Here is a 21439-nt window from a genome sequence, read left to right on the forward strand (position 1 = left end):
TGTCCCTGCCATGGCAGGGGGGTTGGACTAGATGACCTTTAGAGGTCTCTTCCAACCCAAACTATTCTATGATTCTATGTTTTACAACTCAGTAGTTAGAAAGTGAGCCTTTTAAAGCTGAGCTCTGTCTGTCCTGTGTCATGAGTCTCTGCCACCTACTGCAAGAAACCACTACCTGTTGCTGCAGGCTGGATCTCTCCCATCAGGTAGCTTCACTCAGCACCCTGTGCTCTGAGGGAATGGTGTCAACAAAGGTGATGGGCAATAGACTTCTTTTCCTTTTTGGGGGCTTCTCTGCAGAGGCACTAGCAATTGAAATATTTATGTACTGGTTCAGGAGGATAGAAGTGATAAAATTAGGCTCCTGCAAATAAGCCATTCCCATTACTTATGCCCCAATAAGCATAAAATAAACCCTAAGAAGTGTCTTCCAAAGCCTTATTGGTTTCTGATTTGGTGAATCCCCACCCTGCAGGTCCAAGACTCATAGTGCTATTTTCCCTTAAGTACCCAAAATGGACAGATGCATCATGGGCTATCAAGCATTCTCGTTATTACCCTTGCCTAGACTAAACTTGCGTCGGAAATCTAGAGGTAGGTATTTGTTGCACATCCTGTAATGACGATGATCATGGTGACACGATGCATGCTCATTGCTGCAGGGCAGCATTTTTTTCAGTCTACTGCTCTCCCTAAAAATACTCAAAGGAACATTTCAGCACTGGAGGCATTTGGAACCAAAGGAAGTGTATGAGACACAGGTAGCTTCCAACTGGCTCTTCAGCATACGTAAAGCTCTTATTTACAGGATGAGTCACTGTAGATATAATAGAGGAACGAAATCTTGAGTCCATTAGAAATTCCCATTTTCTTGCTCATCAGCTAAGATCAAGGGAAAGCCGAAATGCAGTGCCTCTGACACTGCTCTTAGTCATAATGGCTTATGGATTCAAGGCTTCTCAGGTCTCAGATATTTTTTCCCTGAATTGCTACTGCTAAATTTTAATTCATATATCTGTTCAAATGTTTCAGTGAGGAAGATGTGCCAGTAGACACCCTCTTTTTAACAGCAACTTCAGCAGCAACTGCCTTCCTCATTTCTCTCTTACTACCAGAAGCAGCGAGATAAAACTAATACACTACTAGTTGCTTATTTTGGTGACCTCCATGATCCCATTTGCTGCATAGACAGCCAAGCATAACATCCATCATTGCAAATAACACCAGAAAACAAGTGGCAGTTTACTGGCTGCAAACCATCCGCTACCTGTAGCCCTAGCACAGCACACATGCTCCATATTGTGTCATTGGAAAGAACTGCACAAACTTCACTGCTGGGTCAAACCCTGTATAGTACGAACAACTTCTTTTGTCATTATTGAATAAAGCAACCACTTCTCATCTCTGAAATGGAGAAGTCTAATCAGATACTTTGGGGACTCTATTGGCTCATTCAATACTCTGAAAACTATTATTTCCTGCTATTATGATATTGGTTTTCTTCTATTTCCTGTAATCTGAATTACAAAATTGGTAAATCAGATGTGTGTTCTCACAAACCTAATCCCTTGTTCTTCCACACCTTCTGCATGAACTGCATGAGACTTGAGAGTAACTAGGTTATTTGCACTAGGGAGCTCACTTCTGAAATACACGTCATTTCATAAATTCAAGATATATCAGTGTTTCTGTAATCACAAAAAGATTCAAATATCCTTTCTGTTTATTTTTTGCACATCCCTAAAATACGCCAACAACTTCAAGAATGACAGAAAACAACATTCCAAATTGTATCATGCTTTAGATTACAACATTCTATGTCTATGTTTATTGCCTATGTTTGTTTTTATTTAGAAAATAATTTACTCGCTGTATTTGATTGAGCAAAACTGAGCATTAATTTATCTTTTCTCTTACTAGTGTAGGAGCTACTTTAATGCAATCTGGTCAATGTGCAATTAGAAGGCTGCACTGTCTTCTCTATTAAAATAAGGCACTAAAAATAGTCTGTATTACAGATAAACATGCTTCATTTTTACTAACATTTACAGATAGTAATACCACATTAATAGCCCAATTCAATTCTAGTGCTTCACTTTACCTAGTCAGGCATTACTGGAAGCAGCAGGATACCCAAGAACCTCAAGACAGACAGGTCTTATATATTATCATTGGTTTCTGTGATCTAACAGCCTAATCAGTACTCTGTGTTCAGCAAATAGTAAGTATCTAGGAGACATAATTAAAGCTTTACTGGTGCATTATGGATGACAAACAATAAAAAAGCTTGCCAAAGCATTTTGGAAAATTTCGTTCCTTCAATTCAAGCAGCAGCACACTTCATGCAAGCTGAGGATGCTCCCAGCTGTTCAGTACTATGACAGTAATTACGTGAGGTGTCAGCGGTGTCCTGGTATAAAATCAAGGCTTGGTCTTAGTTTCCACTTCATGCTGGTAGAACTGTAACACAGCAGTATGGCTTTAATTACTGATTGGTCCACCAGGTTTTTATTTATTTTCCTGGTCTTTCAAGTCTCACATCGTGAGATTTCACAAAGCAATACAATCACCATATTTACAGAACTGTGTAATGCTAAGACAAAAACCTCAAAGGAAAAAAAAATATGGCACTCTTCAAGGAAAGCAAGAATACATTCCAACCAGACATGATGGAATTACACACTTTTAATATACAGAGTGTATATTAATCTCTAACAAACTAATAATGAGGAACATTTTCCTGCCCACCCCATCCCCACTCACATTTAGCAAAAGCACGTGGCAATAAACACTCATACCACACTGTCAGCAAAAGCTAACTGGAAAATGAATTGGGCTGAAAACTGAAAAGTTTTCAGCACTGAATGCACATCCTCAGCCCTTAAGAGTTCACTGTAGAAAACTCTTCTGTGTTTCTGAGTGGAAAGTAAGTCATCATCCTGTACAAAACCACATTTTTTTAACCTGTAAAGTTTGGTGGCTGGATCTAAAGCATGTGCAGTTTAAAAAAAAAAGTAAAAGTTTTATCTGTTTAAGTGAGGTGTGATTGAAAACGATCACTCCCATTTGTCTCAAGAGAATGTGTATTAAATTCTGCCATAGCACAGTCTGTCTATTAATGACTAAATCCCTTTTTTTAACTTAGAGCATTTGGGGGACTCAGCCAATATACCAACACTAGGAAGGGATAAATCATCTTTGTAGAACTGTAAGAGACACTGTAAGATAGGGATTTGCCCTAAAGGAGAAGACTGATTTGATAGTAGGAGTCCTTCATTGTATTAGTGCAATATTTGTAAACTAAACCTTAGAGGTTATCACTATTAGAGTGCTAGCTGACCGTCAGCTGGCCTAGCAGTGAAGCTTTATATACTCTTGTGGCTAAAACTTCTATTGTTCTTGGTCATGACAAAAACATTTTGCTTCACCTCACAATGATTGTTCTAGAGGTACCACACTGTATAAAAGAATAGCATTATTGTTTCATTCATGATCTGAATGCCCTGGGACTGATGGATACTGAGAAGTTCTTATAAGCCCCAGAGCAAATTTCCCTACTGCAAAGCTGTCCATTGTTCATATCATGGTCAAATGTAACCAGAAATAAGAAACATTAGAAGACCTTCTGAAATGTAATTATATGTTTTTCAAGTAAATTTCAAGTAGCAGGTTTTCATCTGTCTCCCCCAGCCTTTCCTACTGAGTCAATGAAAGAGCAAAATCAATCCACTTTAAACGCAAATGTAAAAATACCCCTGAAATGTAGCAAAACGTGGTGTTGATGTTTTGCCAGTTACCATTAAGTATATATAATATTATTCTGTGAAAACAGGTGATTTTAGAAGAACACATAACTGGAAGGGATGCTCCTGGGTTGGTTAAGTCCAGTCTCTTCTGTTTAAAACATAACCCCCAGAAAAGCTATTTAAAACATTAGGATTGTGACAGATGTGCAAAAGAAGTGTTTCTGATTTGTTCTGACAGAGCTGAATACCTGAGGGGGAGTTTGTGTTGGTTAAACATCACCACTACTGGTCTGCTGAAGTTGTGCTAAATCAAGCTTCCATTTTCTCTCCTTCAGAAAGTTTAAAATAAAACATTAACATTCTTGAAGTAAGAAGCTGCACTGTTCAGTATCCTGGTGAGAAAGAGTGGGTGATGTCCTGGAGTCCAATCTTCCATACTGTATTTCCAGTTATACAAGTGGTAGTCATGAAATGGAACTACTTCAACATAGTACACCATTTTTTCTCCCCATTGTAATGATAATTTATCAGTGCTTCCAAGTTTAAAAGAGCTATATTTCGGTATTCTAGCAAAAACAGAACTGCCAGAATTCAACAGCAGTTTTCACAGAGAAGTGTCAAATCTATAAATTACTCTTGGAATTCCAAAACTCTCATATATATCTTTACATGCTTTATAACCCAGTTGCTAACTGTGCAAGTACTGCAGTCTGAATTAAAATTGATCTGCACTGGAATCAAGAGTTAAAAGTTTGGGGGTTTTACATGGAACAGAGATCTATACAGAGATTTGGCAACAATTTTAAGTACTGCTATTCTTATTGGAAGCAATTAATTTAGTAAATTTACTAAATTTTGAGTTCTAAATAAGTTTCCAGGCAACATACCCTTTCATCTGTTCTTCCTCAGATCCTGTGGGATAGCTGTTTAAAAAAGTGGGAATTCCCTATATATACTTGTTTTGTATGGCACTTGTTCTGCTTACAGGTGCCTGCAAGCAAAGAATTCTTCAAGACACAGAACCACTTGCTTTTTGATGTGATTCATTTCTCCACTCTTACATTAAGCCCCTTGTAATACTGCTTTTAGACTGTTCAGCTTTTACTAGTGGCATCTTTATTGTGTGATTGCCAAATAAGCAAAGAAATAGGGAGACTGATCGTCTATATTTCAATTATTACCTTTTTCAGACAGCCTTTAGATCAGCTGGTAAATACTGTATTTGTTTTATTGTAAACCCCTATGAAGCATTCCTGTGCAAATAGCATTCCATAAATTTATAATGTGGCACTACTCCTACTATATGTGCTGAAACTAAGAAATAAGAATGAAGTGGGGTTTTTTACCCCCCAGGTCTGTAATCCTGAATGCATGTAAATTCTGAAGAAATACTTACTTCAGTAGGATATTTTATTAATCTCTGGGAATGGTAGGTAGAGAGGAACAGTATATACATGCTGTCTTCAGCATCATTTGAATAACACTGCATCATTTACTGGATTCCACCACAACCGGGAATCCGGGAAGAAGACAGTAAAAGAACTTAAAAAAAAGCCCTGCTGAAAATAAACTCTTTTGTGGTTAAAAACCAGCCAGTTGGAACTGAAGCAGTGTTTTCTTAGGGTGGCAGAACAGTCGGAAAAGTTGTTGGATTATTTTTGGCAGTGGCCAGCGTATTATAGCTCTACCATTACTGTTACTAAACTGTCAAGAGTCCACTGAAAGGGTTATTACTTTACTAGTACATTCTTGGAAAAATATAGCGTACTCAGTCTGGTAACATGAAGCTTTGGATTTTAGAACTTTGTTTGACCTTTCTGACACATTCATATCACTGTAACTAGCTTAACTCCTAAATACTTCAACCACACAGGTATAGTAGAACATGAGACATGACCTACGGACAGCAGTAAATCCAAGGAGTGGCCAAATCATTGCCGAAGTGTTGCACAACGCGATGCAACGAGCACGTAACTGATTGACTCCTTTGCCCTGCACTGCTTGAAAACAGGCTTGGAAGTTTTCAGTTAGATTTTTAAAAATTATGTAGCTTGTATTTGGATGTTGGTAAGAGCAAAACCCAGTGGCTACAGTTACTGGCAGCCAGCTCTCCTGTGTAGGTGCAGGTGTAAAATGTGCAGGTGTAAAATGAAGTTGTGCAGGTGTAAAATTAATCTAGTTCATGCTTTGGCGTTAGCAGCACGTTCTCCTTAGCAAATGCACTTGAATCTCCACACTGAATCCAGCAGGATCTTTTGCATTACAGGAGTACCTTATACAACCCTTATTTACCTTATTAAATGGAACAGATAAGCTATCTAAATATTTGACTAATAAAATACTATTTCTATCACTTTCAATGACACTTATGACTTTACAATTGGAAATGTACTCTGCTGAGAAGGTGTCAGCATGCTGGATTTAGTTGAAGAAAATAATTGTTTTCCTTTGATTTGGGATCTATATGACCATTCACAGTGTAGTAATTAAGACTGGAGTTATTTCTGCCTTTACAGTAGCCAGAGGACAAGCATTTAAGTATGTGCCTTCATGTGTCTGCAAGTTTTGTATCTTCAGTTCTTCTCAAATATCAGCCACGATCAGATAATTCTCTGCCAACAAATGGCAATCTGTGATTCTCCTTCTGATTATCTACTGAATTGACCAAGAGATTTCCCTGCTCTTGTAGCTGTTGCTTTCAGCCCACTGCTTTCCTCTTCTTCACTAGGCTTCAGCAGCTACCCTTATCTTCTGGCCATTTTCTCCCAAATCTGGGAGCAGGTCTATAGTTTATGTTGCCTCAATAGCTCATTTGGACCCACTTTGAATCACATACCAAAAAAACCACCAAAGTTTAAGGCCTTTGTCCTGTGAATCTTCAGATTCTCTCCTAAGCCAGGAAGACTCAAGTATGTCTCTGGCTCTCACCCGATTCCTGCCTGAATACTAGTGAAAAAAGGAAGCCTGCCTAGAACAGAAAGAGGGTAACTCACTGCCTTTTCACCTCACCAGTGCTAGTTTGCCAAAGGTCTTGATTAAGAGATTCCATCAGGTAAGAACACACTTGGTTCACCCCCTAAAATGTCATCCCAAGCTTGTCTCCGAGTTTCATTTCATACAGCATACTGATTTTCTGTTTTTTTTTCCTAAAATTGCAGACATCCAGCACTGAGGCTGACAATTTGCTAGCTTTTAGCACATAGTGTCTTTTTGCTCTGGCAGTATAAGAGCCTTAGAATTTATTTTTTTCTTTTTCCATGTGTGAATGAAAGATCTCAGGCATCATCTCTTCGCTGAAACAGACCCTCAGCAGTCTCTTACGAAATTGCTCAAGTGGAACTCATGTTCCAAACAATCAGCAGAGTTCAGTCAATATCGCTGGACAACCTGTGAGATGTTTCATCACTCCAGTCTGCTGAGCTGCACACTTTTTTTTTTCTCCACTCACTTTCACTAAATGTGATGCTACTACAAAACAGCCCAGCCAACTTTGCAACTGCATTTCTTCACACTTAGTTCAAACAGTAATGGGGGCATGGGGAAGGCTAGAACTATCCTGTAGTAGCTGGTATTTCATGTGGAATATTAAAATCACTGACAATGTTACTGTATGTGTTGACAAAAACTCAAAGGAGAACCAAAAGTTACTTTCCACTGACTGTTCAGAATGTACGGTAGTATGCACGTTGGCAATCCTCCTTCAGGGCCTCCGAAGGACTTCCAGTGTTTGGGACATCATAAGAGAAAGCATGGGGCACAAACTGCTTAACTTAAGATGCGTGCATAGCAGATCTGTGGATAGGGCATAGGTAGGTTCATGTCCTGCAGGTACTACAAACGTCTCTCGTTTTGAGTGTTTTGAGTATTGATAATAGGAGTGCACCATTTTGAAGTACTGTGACAGAAAAAGGACATGGGGCTGGTGATAGCGCTGTTTAGACCAATCTGGACAACTAAGCAGAGCAGCCACTGAGTTTTACATTGGCTGCATTTGGTGGCACTTGCAGTGCCTCTACTTGTAACCAGACTTGCTTCCCAAAGATGATGGGGGGTCTGAGCCCTCATTTGTCTATTGCTACTGTGCAAACTGAGCTCAGATAGTGACATCAGCAGGTATTGCTTCACTATGTTGTATCACTCCTGTTTTTGGTGAGCCTGGAAGATGCCCGAGAAGGATCAGGAGCAGTGGATCATTAACCACGGTCTGGTAAAGGTGCTGAGTAAGGGTAGCTTTGTCTTACAAATGTGCTGCTCTTTAAAGTTGAGAACTGCGCTTTAGACAACCTCTACACTGTAACGGTGAAAAAGGCACAGTTCAGAGAGCCAAGCAAGTGGATTTGTCCCTATGCTCCTGCTATCAAGTGGGGAATGGTACTGAAAACACTTATTTGCTGGCTAATTATTGAAACAAATACTTCTACTTCTAGTGAACGCAGAATAAGCAACTCCCAGACTCAGCTACGCAGTCAAACTGGCCCGATGGCATGCTGCAGCCAACCCCAGCTCAGCGTCTGGATGAAATAAAGACCTTGCTGGGGGAGCAGTTTTTTTGTGCAGTATACTCAGAGGTAAGCACAACACACACACTCTTCTCAGAGCAGACTGAAATCGTCTATTACCAGTATCACAGTAGCCTGAACAGCTATACCAGAAGAAGTGTTTAACTGACACTTGACCAACATACAAGTGGGGAAGAGAGTTGTCATCTTGAACTTAAAAAAAATCATTGCTTTGTCTTCTAAAGAATGAAGGCAAGGGCAGTTTGCATTTAATATTCTTATTTTTTGAAAAGCTTATTTCTTTGACCTATTAAACAAGTTGCTTCACTGATACTTGCTAGGTAGCTACTGTCTGGCTAAAATGGGAGTTTCCACTTATTCTGTCTTCTTTTATTTTGTCTCCAGAAATTTTATCTTTTGTGGGGAATGTTTTCTTATAATGAGAGATGGTCCACTTGGAAGTCACAGTTCTCATTAAACATTCTCTGGTTTAGTACAGTTTTTGTACTTTTGGCATTGAAATGCTTGTGATAACCTTTGTGGCCATGTTACAAACAGATACCCATGTACTACCAGCACTAGAATTGGCAGCTGTGCATCTCCTTGGAAGTTCAGGTGGCTGCGCTTGGCATGCACTGTGAACACTTCTAGAAAGCACCATGAAAGGGTCTAGTAACTAAGTATGCGACAAAGTTTAGAAATAACCCCAAAAATAGCTTGTAAAATATCTGTACACGTCAGCAAAAAAGCCCACAATCCTAACAGCCTAAGGCATACCTATATTCTTTAAATGTTAACTTTTTTTGCTTGTGTTGTCATTAAGTCTAGTCCACTTCTTTAATCTGTCAGTTTCTATTCTCCACTAATTTAATAATTGATTAAAAGATTCAATTTTGAATCTTCAGGAAAACTACCAGGTATCCCAAATACATTTTGTCTGTGTTTGGGCCACACTCCCCACAGAATGCTTTACCACAAGGAGAAGAAATACAAGGCAAGTTTAAGAAAAAAAAAAAAAAAAAAAAAAAAAGGCAAGCAGGTGAGAAAAACCATCCCATCAGGAAAAAAAAAAAAAAAATTCTACACTTAGCTTCAGAAAAATTTTTACCAAAAAAAAAAAAAAAAAAAGAAATTTAAAAAAAAAAAAAAAAAAAAAAAAAAAAGGCAAGCAGGTGAGATCTCTGATTTTGTGTTAATGGCCTTAACGCAATAATCTTAGCATATGCAACACAAGAAACTCTCAGAAGGGAGATAAATGTAGCTGCATTTTAGAGCAGTGAATCTTGTATAGCACAAAACCAGAAACAGCTCTTCAGGTGAGATCTTTCTGATTTTGTGTTAATGGCCTTAACGCAATAATCTTAGCATATGCAACACAAGAAACTCAGAGAAGGGAGATAAATGTAGCTGCATTTTAGAGCAGTGAATCTTGTATAGCACAAAACCAGAAACAGCTCTTTGCTGACATTGCAATGTCTCTTTCCTATAGAAGGAAATAATAAAAAAAGGGTTTATGTATAAACACAATAGGTTGAGGCTGGTTTTGGGATCTAAATTGTGCCTGGATTTTGTTCTGCAAACCTTTTCCATTAACATTTCTGTCGGGAAAGCTAACTCTTTAGAGATGTAATGAACCATCTGATTTTAATTTGGTTGTAGAACAAGGGGTTACTCTCTGAATCGTGCATAGCCAAGCTATTGAGCTACACCCAGATCTATTTCCTTATACAGACGATGATGACTGCTCAAGCACGAGCAGCATGTGGGAAAGCAGCAACCCTCAGCCTTGTTTTAAGCAAATTAAAGTAGCTTTGGAACAGTAACGATTTTCTCTGTGAGAGAGATTTGACTCTCCTCATCATCATTTTGTCCCCAATTCTTCCAGCCCAACTGCTGCAGACACAACTGCTAATGTGGCTTTTGGCCTTTCTCTTCTTTTCTCCCCTTGATGCAGGGACTGTAGCATCTTCACCCTCTTCAGTCACTACCTTCACTTGGCATCTCCTGCTGATTTCTTAAATGCTTACCCAGCCCTGCACAGACACTGCTGTTTATTTCATTTCAGCTCTTGTCCGAGATAAGACTATCCACACAAGATCCTATGGGACATCTTAGGGTTCCGCACTTTCTACAAGATTGTGCTCTAGCAAAGCTAAAGCCCTGGTTGAGTGCTTTAGTGCTGCTTGGGATTCTAGTCTGAGAAAGCTGAACAGAAACAGAGAGGGGGAACTTCAACAGTAATTGACCCACACCCAGAAAAAACATTCAAGACATGCTGGGAAATCACAGTGGAACTGCAGAGCCTGATTCCTTTTACAAAACCCTGTTTGTCCAGTCTATGTGCGGCTGCCTGCCTGCTGGCCGGACACAGTGTAATTCAGGGCCAGCTGAGACATGTCAGGCAAAACAAGGCAAAGAGACAGGGGAGGAGCCTCGCTTGATAGGTTTTTTTCTGTTTATACCCTGTCTCTGCTTATTAAGTCTTCACAAAGGAAATACAATGTCTGCCCTTAACTGCAATTTCAGATAATTTTTGAATGTCTCTTATTCCCAGGATGCCCGCTACTGATTTGTTAACCCAAGATGTGGCTGAATTAGTCAACACATGGCAGTTACCTAACAAGGTATTACTGCTGCTAGTCTTCTAGCATAAAACTGTTCTTAGCGAAGTTTGAGAGATTTATCTTACGCTTTTCCACAGCCAAACAGATGTGCATATTCTCCAGAGCGAAGGAAGACTAGCACTGGCACTGGATCTGCTATGCAGTGACATTTGTGGAGTTTCTTGCTCATGGCACTCTGAAAAAAGGAAGGTGTTTCCCTGTACATAATTCCCAGTACTATGGCCACAATGGTTTTAGCTATGCTATACCCAATATGCCAACCCAGAAGTAGCCTGTCACCCACGGTGCTCCTATATAATACCCATATTTGTCCTAATACGCAGCTTGAACATGGAAAAAAATCCCATCTGTCCTTGTGACATGTGATGTCTGAGCTCTTCTGGGAAGGAGCCTGGGCTTTATCTGCCTAAAATCAGCAATGTGGTGCATCCTGAAAGGGGCAGATGGGATAGATGGAGGCTGCTGGAGGCTGCTGAGCCAGCCAGAGCGGTGGGGCCTGTCCACATGGCAGGTAAGCATGGCTGTTGAGTGTGTGATAATGGCACGATTCACTGGGGCTCCCCCCGTTCCACAAGTACCAGCTTGGTGGTCCCCACCCTAGCCCCAAGGACACCTCTGCAGACAAATTAACTGAATGGACAGCTATTTCAGCCAAGGGGCTGCTTCTACTCTCACTACTCTGCAGGGTATTTGCAGCCAAGAGACCAGCCCTGGCCAAAAAGGTTGCTGCAAAAATCACTAGAGATTTTACTCCTGGGAACATGCTGTCGCCATATGGTCTCCACATTAATAACACCAAACAAGTGCTCCATAAACAATGTTTTAATAACAAATACCAGAGGAATTAATAATAATCTAGCTATTATTTTCTAATGTTCTCGCTTTATTAAGAACATTTATGCTGTCTGAATGAGCTCTTCGGAAGAACAACATCTGGCACCCACATGAATACCTGATGAAATCTGTATGATCCTGGGTATCTTATAAATTTATTGTCAGCAACGGCATCCGTTTGTGCCAGCATGGCTTACAGTAACATTACATTTTTCTTTTGTTCTAGGTGCATAGCGTAATGTCCATGCTGTACTACACTCTGATTATAGCTTTTTTGATCGGCACACAGGCAGCTCCAAAGTCAGAGGACAATGCTCCACTGGAGTATCCTGCAGAACAGTCCCTGCTCAATACCCACCGGAGTAACAGACACCACATTCCCAAGGCAGCTCCACAGACATCCCACGGCCACTCTACTTGGACGATAGGTAGAAGAGAAGCTATAAATATCACCGTGGACCCCAAATTTTTTAAGAAGAGACATTTCCGGTCTCCCCGGGTGCTGTTCAGCACACAGCCCCCCCCAGTGTCAGGGCAAGGACAGAATATGGGATTTCTCAGCAGTGCAGGTTCTCTCAACAGGACTGCCAGGACCAAGAGGACCGCGCATCCCGTATTACACCGGGGAGAGTTCTCAGTGTGTGACAGCGTCAGCATGTGGGTTGGGGACAAAACCACAGCCACTGACATTAAAGGCAAAGAGGTGACAGTGTTGGGAGAGGTCAACATTAACAACAACATTTTTAAGCAGTACTTTTTTGAGACCAAGTGCAGGGACCCTAAGCCAGTCTCCAGTGGGTGCCGAGGGATCGATGCAAAGCACTGGAACTCTTACTGCACCACAACACACACCTTTGTCAAAGCGCTGACAATGGAGGGCAAGCAAGCAGCCTGGCGATTTATTCGAATTGACACAGCCTGTGTGTGTGTGCTCAGCAGGAAGTCAGGGAGACCCTGAGATGGATGTAAAGCCCGTGACAACACCCTCCTACCCCCCTACCTCAGTCTGTAAATTATTTTAAGTTATAAAGGACTGCATGGTATATTTATAGTTTATACAGTACAGAAAGGACCTCATTATTTATTAAACTCTTTTGGAAACCTTTTGTGTTTTGCAATTTATTTACTGGCAGAACCCTTCAAAAGATGTTCACCTTAGTCTCATTCAGCCCTACAACTCTGTAATGTTCACAGGGCCATTGAACAATCTTTGCTCGCCATTCTACAAAAAGAAAACGTTCTTCACACAGTTTTCACACATATTCCTCCCTTCCACAATAAAAGAATTTTCCTCACAAAACTTGCCAGTTTACTGTGAAAATCTTGTAGGTTTATTTTAAATTGAAATGTTTTGTCCAACTACCAAGAGACTGAAAAAGACCTTTCAAAACCTGCTTCCAGTTTTACTAATTATCCATAAAGATATTAATCTTACACAATTAATCATCTCAGTGAACTCCTGGTAGAAATACTAGTTCTTCATGTTGCTAGATAAATTTCTAAGTAAGACCTTTAGTGCATTTTTTTTAAATTGCTAAATTATTTTCACTGCAAAAATAATCCATTCTGAATTATTTTGGAACATTTGTCTGCACAAGAGTAGAATCTAGATGTATGTATTTTTGCATTAAAATGGTATTTTACAGCTCATTACTTATGAGCTATATTAGAGTGATGGGGTTGCAAATGTCAATATACATATATAAATAAAAAAGTTCATGTAGCTTATAATTAAAATTTGAAAATTCTCTCAAGCTAGTATTTTGGCAATGGGGACTTGACATAGGAGCAAGCCTTTCCATGCATGATAGAAGAAAATTTTAAAAAAATTCAAAAAATCACTGAGGCTGTGTTTTAGCAAGGAGCCCCAAAATAACCCTATGCTCATAATTTCTGTGCTTTGGGGAACATTGGTCTCTAGAAGTACACAACGGAGCCTGAGGCCTGTGACGGGTGTTTCAGTCATTGCACAGCAAATAAAGCTGCAGTTTCTCTCATTGTTTCCTTTGGAAGAACAGCTGTTACCCATTGCAGAAACTGTTTCAAAACAAACACCATTAAGGTTTTTCAGCTTGGTTTCTTCCCAATCCTAGAGGGCACACTTTCACCCTTGCCTTCCCTCATGCACAGTTATTTCTTTAATGAAAAAAGCAGACCTGACATTTGCTTCCTCCATGTAAACAGCAAAGAAGGGCAGCAGATCTCTAGAGAAAATGCGTTGTGGTAAAATAGTGCCAGTGGAAATAACCAAACCTAGGCAATATATGCTTTCTGGTATGATAGTGCCAGTCTCTGTGAAGTGGAAGGCACTGAGACAGAGACCATTCCTGATAATTACTGGTATGCCACTTTTCAGCCCCCTCTAGTAGGTGGTTATGGCGTGGGACAGCAATATTCCAGCGAGAATGTTTTGCTCTCTCCAGAACAACATATTTGCAATATTTGCATGAATAGTCAGTTATCTGAAAGGTCAAGGAGAGGGCAGGCTCCTGACTGTCCTGTGTCCTCCAAATAATGACGACTTGTTCTGGAGCAGGGGGAGGCAATGAAGACTACGGAATACTTATAGCACAATCATGTTGGCATCAGATGCTCTGACGCAGTAGCAGAACGCAACAGCAGCGGCAGCCACCTGTCAGTCATTACAGGAGAGATGGAGGGAGATCAGTGAAACACAATATTCTGAAGCAAAGAAAAACACGGAATTGAAGCAGAGTCCTGCCTGTGCTCTTTGGTGGCCTTAAAGCAATGGACAAAAGTAACAAATCTGCTTTAGAAGTGCTCTTTACCATACATGACACAATGCGTCTAGGGAAAAATGAAGCTGCTACTCATCCAGGACTTCCAGGTTTATGGAGACTGCCATTATTTTACCACTGACATAACAAAACTAAAATTGGAAGTGTCTCCTGAATGCATTTGGTAATTCCACACATGCGTAAGACTTGGCATTTCTTCAAAGAGCCCTGAAACTGACGACTTTCTTCTTAAAGCAATCTTGGGAGTCGACATTCCTTCCACATCCAGCCCACTTAGGAGTTCCTCTGACTACACCTTAAAGCACATTCTTGCCAAGAACAAGGTACTACTACCTATAACACCCAATCTGAGGGACAAAGAGCTGTCATTAAAAGCTCTATGAACTACTGCTATAAATCTGGACGGTAATTAAAATTTCTGTTAATAAACGTTTAGCTATTCATTATGGGGGGAGGGTTTATTTAGTCTTGCAAATATTTATGCAATCTATTCCACATTCTTCCCTTCAGCTGATTTTTATTTTGTGCTCCCAAGACTGAAACTAGACTACTGGTTCATCCTTCATGACAGTGATCTATTGTACTACTGACGTTTCTTGCCTGTTCATAAAAAAAGGTCTCAAAAGGGAGGGTGGAAGAGTGAAAAGGACAGTTTCATGCATTCACACTTGATCTTGATCCCACTGTTAATTGCAGAATCTGGAATTCCAGACTTAGAGCTACAAACCCAAGCCTGTAACTTAAATTTTAAGGGTGTACATCATTTCCCTCCCTGCACCTATATTATTGTTATGCCTGTGTGACATGTTGATGTGACCAATGATCTACTGAGAAGTGGTGAAGTGTTTCAAGAAATTAATCTAATGAGAATGTGGGTTTTTATGATTATAAAATAAGAAAAACCTGGAAAAGTGCATTCTTAGAAAGAGATCTATTGCCATATTTCAAGTTTTGTATTAACTGTGCACTTAGATGGCAAGATAAGGCTCCATCTCTGACCATAGCTACACAAACCCAATCTGTGAGATTCCCACTGCAGTACTCAAACTTCGTTCCACTTACAGACGTTTGTGCCACATTCAAAGACTAGGATTTAAAACAACAGTAGTCCTATCCATTCTTGCAGTAACTGGCATCATACTTCCCTGTTATCTCCAGCAACAGAAAAATATTCTTGATAAAGCCCAAGCACAGAGTTTCACGCAATCTGAAGAGGTTAGTATCATATAATAAAGATACCCTGAACAGCCAGAAATGAAGTACAGGACTGACTGCCTGGAGGTATAAGGAATTGTCATCTCTGGACATGCCAGAGAACAGACGAGACAAGTATCTGCCAGAAATGCTTCTGCCTTGAGTGAGATGCAAGGACTACACAACTTTCAGTGACATTTGCCACAATTTGTGTGCTTCCAGACAAGAGTTAAATTGTAACTCTTTTTGTTGAAGTCATGCTCACAGTTGTCACCCATCTACAGAAACGCTGAGAAAGAACTTTTGAACATTTTCAGTTATGTATATGGACCCTGTTAAACACAGCCCCATACTTTTGGAATTTCAATACATGGATGAAGGAATACAAAATTCATGCAATAATTGCTGTGTAGAAACTGACAAATGCTACTGGTCTACAGCACAGCAGACTGGGTTAATAAAATCAGAAACAGAACAAAACCTGGGAGAGCATTTTTGATACGATTGTTGATCCTCTGGAGGCTTAGCCTTCCAAACCATAGTGAAGCCAATGACAGAAGGTCATTGTAAAGACCTTCTGATTATCTCAATAAAAAGTATCTCTTAGCATTCTACATCAGAAACAGGTGAACTGTCATGGAAAATTCCTCTACACAAATACATTGCAAGGCTATCTTATAAGCCAGCATTTTCCACATCATACTAGCAACTCAGTCTCAGAACACAATGCCTCCAGGAGGTGAATCAGTGTGTGCATTTGTCATGGATTATCCTGACTGCTCTCTGCTTCCTTGGGCAACAACTGGTATCTTAAAAGCAAAGGGCTACATCAAGATTTAATTAGAAAACTAACTCAGTGCCAAGCTGTTGTTAATTTTTGTTTTTTCCCCAGAGATAAAATCCAGCTAGAGATGCCTGAGATATCATCTCAGTTGCAGTGACTTCATCTTTTACATCATTAGGTTACAGTAAATTGTTGTACACGATGCTTTCTGGCCAGAGTACAGAAAAGGGAACAAAACCACCTGTCTTCAGTTTGCTCTTCTGGAAAGTACACCCATGAAGAATATCAGACCAACATATAGGAGTGATAGAACTTTTAGAGATAGATTATGCAGATTAAAGACAAACAGCAATGCAAATTTATGTATTCTAATTTGAAATATCTATTTTCAGTGTTGAAGTAAGAAATTTTCCAAATACTTAATGTGAATTGATTCAGTGCTGCTGTTTGGGAAGCTCTGACAGCCATTATCAACTGTCAACACAGTTGTTGTGTTAAGTCTGCAGCTTGTAAATATTTTCAGGAACTGTCCTTTATCATGGTTAGCTTTTATCTTTCTTTTTTTTTTTTCCCTCTCTCTCTCCAATCAAGCATGTGGCAGTCTGCCATTTTGTTGTCTGCAACTCACATTATGATCAATGTACAGAATCCTGTACTGGTAAAAGTCAAGTACAAAGAGGCTTGAGTGCCTTGCTTAAATGCCTTTCTTTTTTTTTTTTCCTTTTGAAAAAAATCCCTGTGTAATGTCAGCATTATGTTTACTGATTGAGAAACTGTGCTTTCCACAGTGCCCTCTCTCAGTGGCTTAGAGTTACTGATGAGATGGCAGTATGTTACAAACTCATTTGCTGGAGAAATCAGGCTGATGGCAATTACAGCAAATCATACTAAGAGGTTATACAGTAGAGCAAAGGTGGAAATTTGTTTTCTTATGTGATTTTAAGGAAAGAGGAAAACAATTACAGGATTACTGCTCAGCAGGATCTTCCTGGATTCTGAATGAGAGCTCATGTGATCAAACCTATACCACAACTGCAAGAGAATGGATGAGGGACTGAAAAGCCAGATGACATCATAGCACAACTTACACTGCTGAAACGCTGTTAAAGGCACCCCAAACAGCTTATTTTGCTGTTGTTTCCACTGTATCTAAGGAATGACAAGAGCATCCATATTTGGTAAGTTACTTTCACTTGTAATAGCTGCAGTTTGAACATATATGCTGATTCAAGACCGCAGTTCAGCATGGAGAGTTCTGCAATGGAATGGACTTGATAGCTCCGCTCACTTATTTGTATAAAGTGACAATAACTGAAAAACCTGTGAGGAAGGATCTCTACAAATCAACTTTGTTCAACATAACTGCTAGCTTGCAGCACACTTCATTTCTCAAGAGCGCCTCTGGTACCCACAGCTTCTCCGCCACTTTTGAAACAAGTGCTACACACTGCTGGATTCTCTTCTGACTGTTTAAGAAGTCTACCAAGTTTTAATTATTTATATGAGCTTGACAACCAACTGCTTCCCTAAAGATGAAGTGCCTTCATTTCTTCTTAAAGCCCTACTTTTATAAATATAAGGATTCAAAACAATTATGGCTCAGAAAAAGGAAAGCTACTTCATATCAAGTAAGATCAACTAGAGGGACTGCTATGAAACAGATTTATTGGAAGAATTGCATAGTCACTATTACAAGAATCTGAAACTCATCTCTTTAGATTCTGAGGGAAGAAAAACAAGATCCTTATATTTAAAAAGCAAATCAGACGAGAATTGGTTTCACCTTTAGCCACATGCATGACACCAACGATTTCACTACTGCTCATTTGGTCTGACTAAGGAGTGAAGGTTAAATTTTGCCTGGAGGAAAACAGATCGTTCTCTAGAAAGATGAAGAAGGTGTGGACCATAATCAGTTTCCATCACCTAACATGGGACTCATCCTCTTGTCACTGCTGTTATTACAGTTTTGGTTTGGTGGTGGTTTTTGTTGGGGGGATGCAGCCCAGGGGACCACGACACATGTCTGAAATCCTACTGGTTACACAATCATTCCTACTGCTGAGTTGATGCCAAAAGCCTGAAATGCCAGAAAGCCCATTCTAATGCCTAGACCTGCAATCAGGTTATACTTCATTGGGCTTGCCTTGATTATTTTCACCTCAGCTGCAATACAGACAGGAAATTTTGACATTGACAGAGAAAGAGACAGGTTACATAACAGTCATGCTTTCTCTATATGCTTCCTTTCATCCCTTACATGACACTGCTGCTTCATTATCTAATCCCTTATTTAAACATGTGATTAAAGAGAAACACCGTAGAAGCCACACCCTTGCCACCTTTTCTTTAGTAAGCAACATCTTTCATTAGAGCAATTACAAGCACTGTCAGAGAACTTACTTGTAGGGCTTGGAATCACTGTGTATTGTATTTTCACTTTTCTCTGGGTATCTTCTAGAGGAATTCTTTGCTCTAGAAAAGTCAGCTTCTATATGCCTACAAATAAGCTATTCTGATACGGTATCTCTAGCATTATATAACAGTCATTGGACCTGATATGCAATCTTGAATTCCAGCACTTGGTCTGTATAACCACCGAAGATTGTACATTGACACTTCAGCAGCACCCTTCAACCAAGCTGCTTTATGAAGTGAAAAGAAACTAGCAAAAACTAAGGAACACGGAATGTCGCAGCCCAGGGTGGAAGAAAATATGGAATAACCACTCTTCAGCAGTTTAATATTTAAAGAAAACAATCCAGCAGAACACCTGGGCACAGGGGGCAGGGTTGGAACTAAGAAAATAGAAGACAGAATTATCCAACTTCCAATCTGGCCAGGAGACAGTATCCATTGGTTTCAGACAGCATAAGGGAATCATGACAGGACCAACATCTCATTAGAAAAATGGATGTTCCTTTGGTTTGGTTGGTGTTAAAGAGCAAAAGAGCTCCATAATGGTTTAAAGAAATGGTGACATTAGCTGCACAACCTTGGTGCTAACATTCAGAGATGTGCTTTCCTCAGCCCAATCAGATGACAGCTTTTGTTATTTCCTTGATTCAAATAAGAAAAGGTAAGGTTAACATGCAACACAGAACAGAAGACAACATCCCAAGCATGGCAACAGCAGAAAGAAGGGGCTATGCAGGTATGGAGCCTTGCTTGAGAATTCTTAATTTCTCCAGGACCAAGTTCTCTGACCACAATTCCACAGCAGATCCCAGGCATTGGCCTCAAATTTTCACATAAAATATCTTGCCCTTATCCTCCCAGTGACAACTGTTCCTGCAATGATTATTTTTACTTTATCAATCTAGTAAGTGCTTCCTCAGTGTTCTTTGACTTTTCCTTAGAGTCCTTCCAGACTTCAGACAGCACCAAATGCTTCCCGATGGAATCAGAAATTCACAGCTTTTGGAGGGTTTCCCTAAACTCTCCAAGAAATTAAGAGGAACGATGAAGCTGCAAAGTTTTCCTGTGCATCTTTGTTCAGGAAAGCCATCATTTTGCTACCTGTTGTCCAAGCGATGGGAACACTACAATCTTACTATAATTAAAGTCACCGGGATGGGGTAGGAGGTTCTTCTGTTGTGCTTCTGCCAAACTGTTCTGGAGGACAAATTTTTTCTTGCTTTACACCAAAAGAAAACAAAAAACCCTCAAAAATGCCCACGTCTAAACCAGTTAAATAGATTACTGATTTAAATGCATATGGCTTTTTCTTTTAAAGCATTGCTTCTGGCACACATGGCTTTTAAATAGGATATTGCCAGCCAGCATTAAAGCACAAAATCCACCATACTTACTCTGCAAACTGGTGCTTCACTTAATACTCAAATTCAGTTACTGTGTGATGGCTCCTTCTGCCTGGAAAAGGCAAGCCTGTACTGAATGCACTGACTCATGGATTGTCTCTTTTGTATCACTTCTATTTACATAATCCAGCATACATAGTGGCCCCTCTTCAGGCATTTAGCAATATCTTGCCCTTAAGTTTGTGATCCAAAGCATGATCATTTGAGAAATGAATCATACAGTTGTAAAGCTATGCAATAACATTCAACCTAGGTAATACCTTTAGCCTTTGATGAACACAGCGCAGATGCTCTCGGCATCTGTATGAAAAGCACATCTGCTGTTGCTACTGATCATATGCATCCTCCGGGGATTTTGTTCTGTTTTCCTTTTTCCTCTTGAATCATTTGATTTGGTTAGATTCCAATTCTACTACACAGAATCCAACTCTGAGAACAAGTTAAGCTGTGGCAGTAAGGAAGGAACGTGCACAGTCCGAATTCCCTTGTGAGAAATCTATTAACCAATAAATAACAAGACTTTTATTACAGCTTCTAATTAAAACAGAACCTGCCTGATTTAGGAGTTAAAATGTGTACTAATTCCAAAATTCAGTTTGATATGTTGCAGTAACATTCAAGCTCTATTCATTTTCATTTTGTATTGACTTGATGCACAGTAAAAAAAGGAAGGGGAAAAAAGCGTTCATGTCACCAACTGCAAATGATCGCTTTGGTTCTAGGTTCTTCACACAGACTGGAACTCAAATTTCTAAAAACACATGTACTGTGAGTCTTTAGACACCACGGGATGACATTTTAATTGGGGTGGAGTGTGCTAAACATAGGAAAGAGCTGCTGAATAGGTAAATAATGAAAGAGTGTGTACAATTCGCTAGACAGTGTCCACTATGTCAAATGTATAATTGCAAGATCCAGGTTTTTATTCTCTTTTCCCACACAAAGTTAAGAATACTTTTCAGAAAGTCATGAAAAACAATTTCCTATTAAGGTAGTAAAAAACTGAGCAGACAGATATTGTACAAATTTTTCAATAGCTTTTACGTCAACTGACAATGATTATAAGAAATTTTAGCCATAAATATTGTTTAGCAAACAGTAAAACTAGAGGCTTCGGTTAAAAATATTCTGAATCAGAACAGCTGTATGTAACTAGCTAAGATGAAGAACTGAAGGTG

The 21439-nt window shown here is 39.7% G+C and overlaps 1 protein-coding gene across 1 annotated transcript in view; it reads left to right on the forward strand.

Moving 5' to 3' along the window:
• NGF (nerve growth factor) overlaps positions 1–12807 on the forward strand; it is a 37995-nt gene extending 25188 nt beyond the window's left edge. The window contains exons 2-5 of the mRNA XM_009272701.1: positions 3889–3896; positions 5355–5358; positions 8174–8314; positions 11930–12807. Coding sequence (XP_009270976.1) covers positions 8231–8314; positions 11930–12661 — 816 coding nt within the window. The 5' untranslated portion in view covers positions 3889–3896; positions 5355–5358; positions 8174–8230 and the 3' untranslated portion in view covers positions 12662–12807. The remainder of the gene's footprint in view (positions 1–3888; positions 3897–5354; positions 5359–8173; positions 8315–11929) is intronic.
• The last annotated feature ends 8632 nt before the right edge of the window (positions 12808–21439 follow it).

Source organism: Aptenodytes forsteri, unplaced genomic scaffold (assembly GCF_000699145.1).
Source record: "Aptenodytes forsteri isolate BGI_AS27 unplaced genomic scaffold, ASM69914v1 Scaffold142, whole genome shotgun sequence".
In the NCBI taxonomy this organism is placed as follows: Eukaryota; Metazoa; Chordata; class Aves; order Sphenisciformes; family Spheniscidae; genus Aptenodytes; species Aptenodytes forsteri.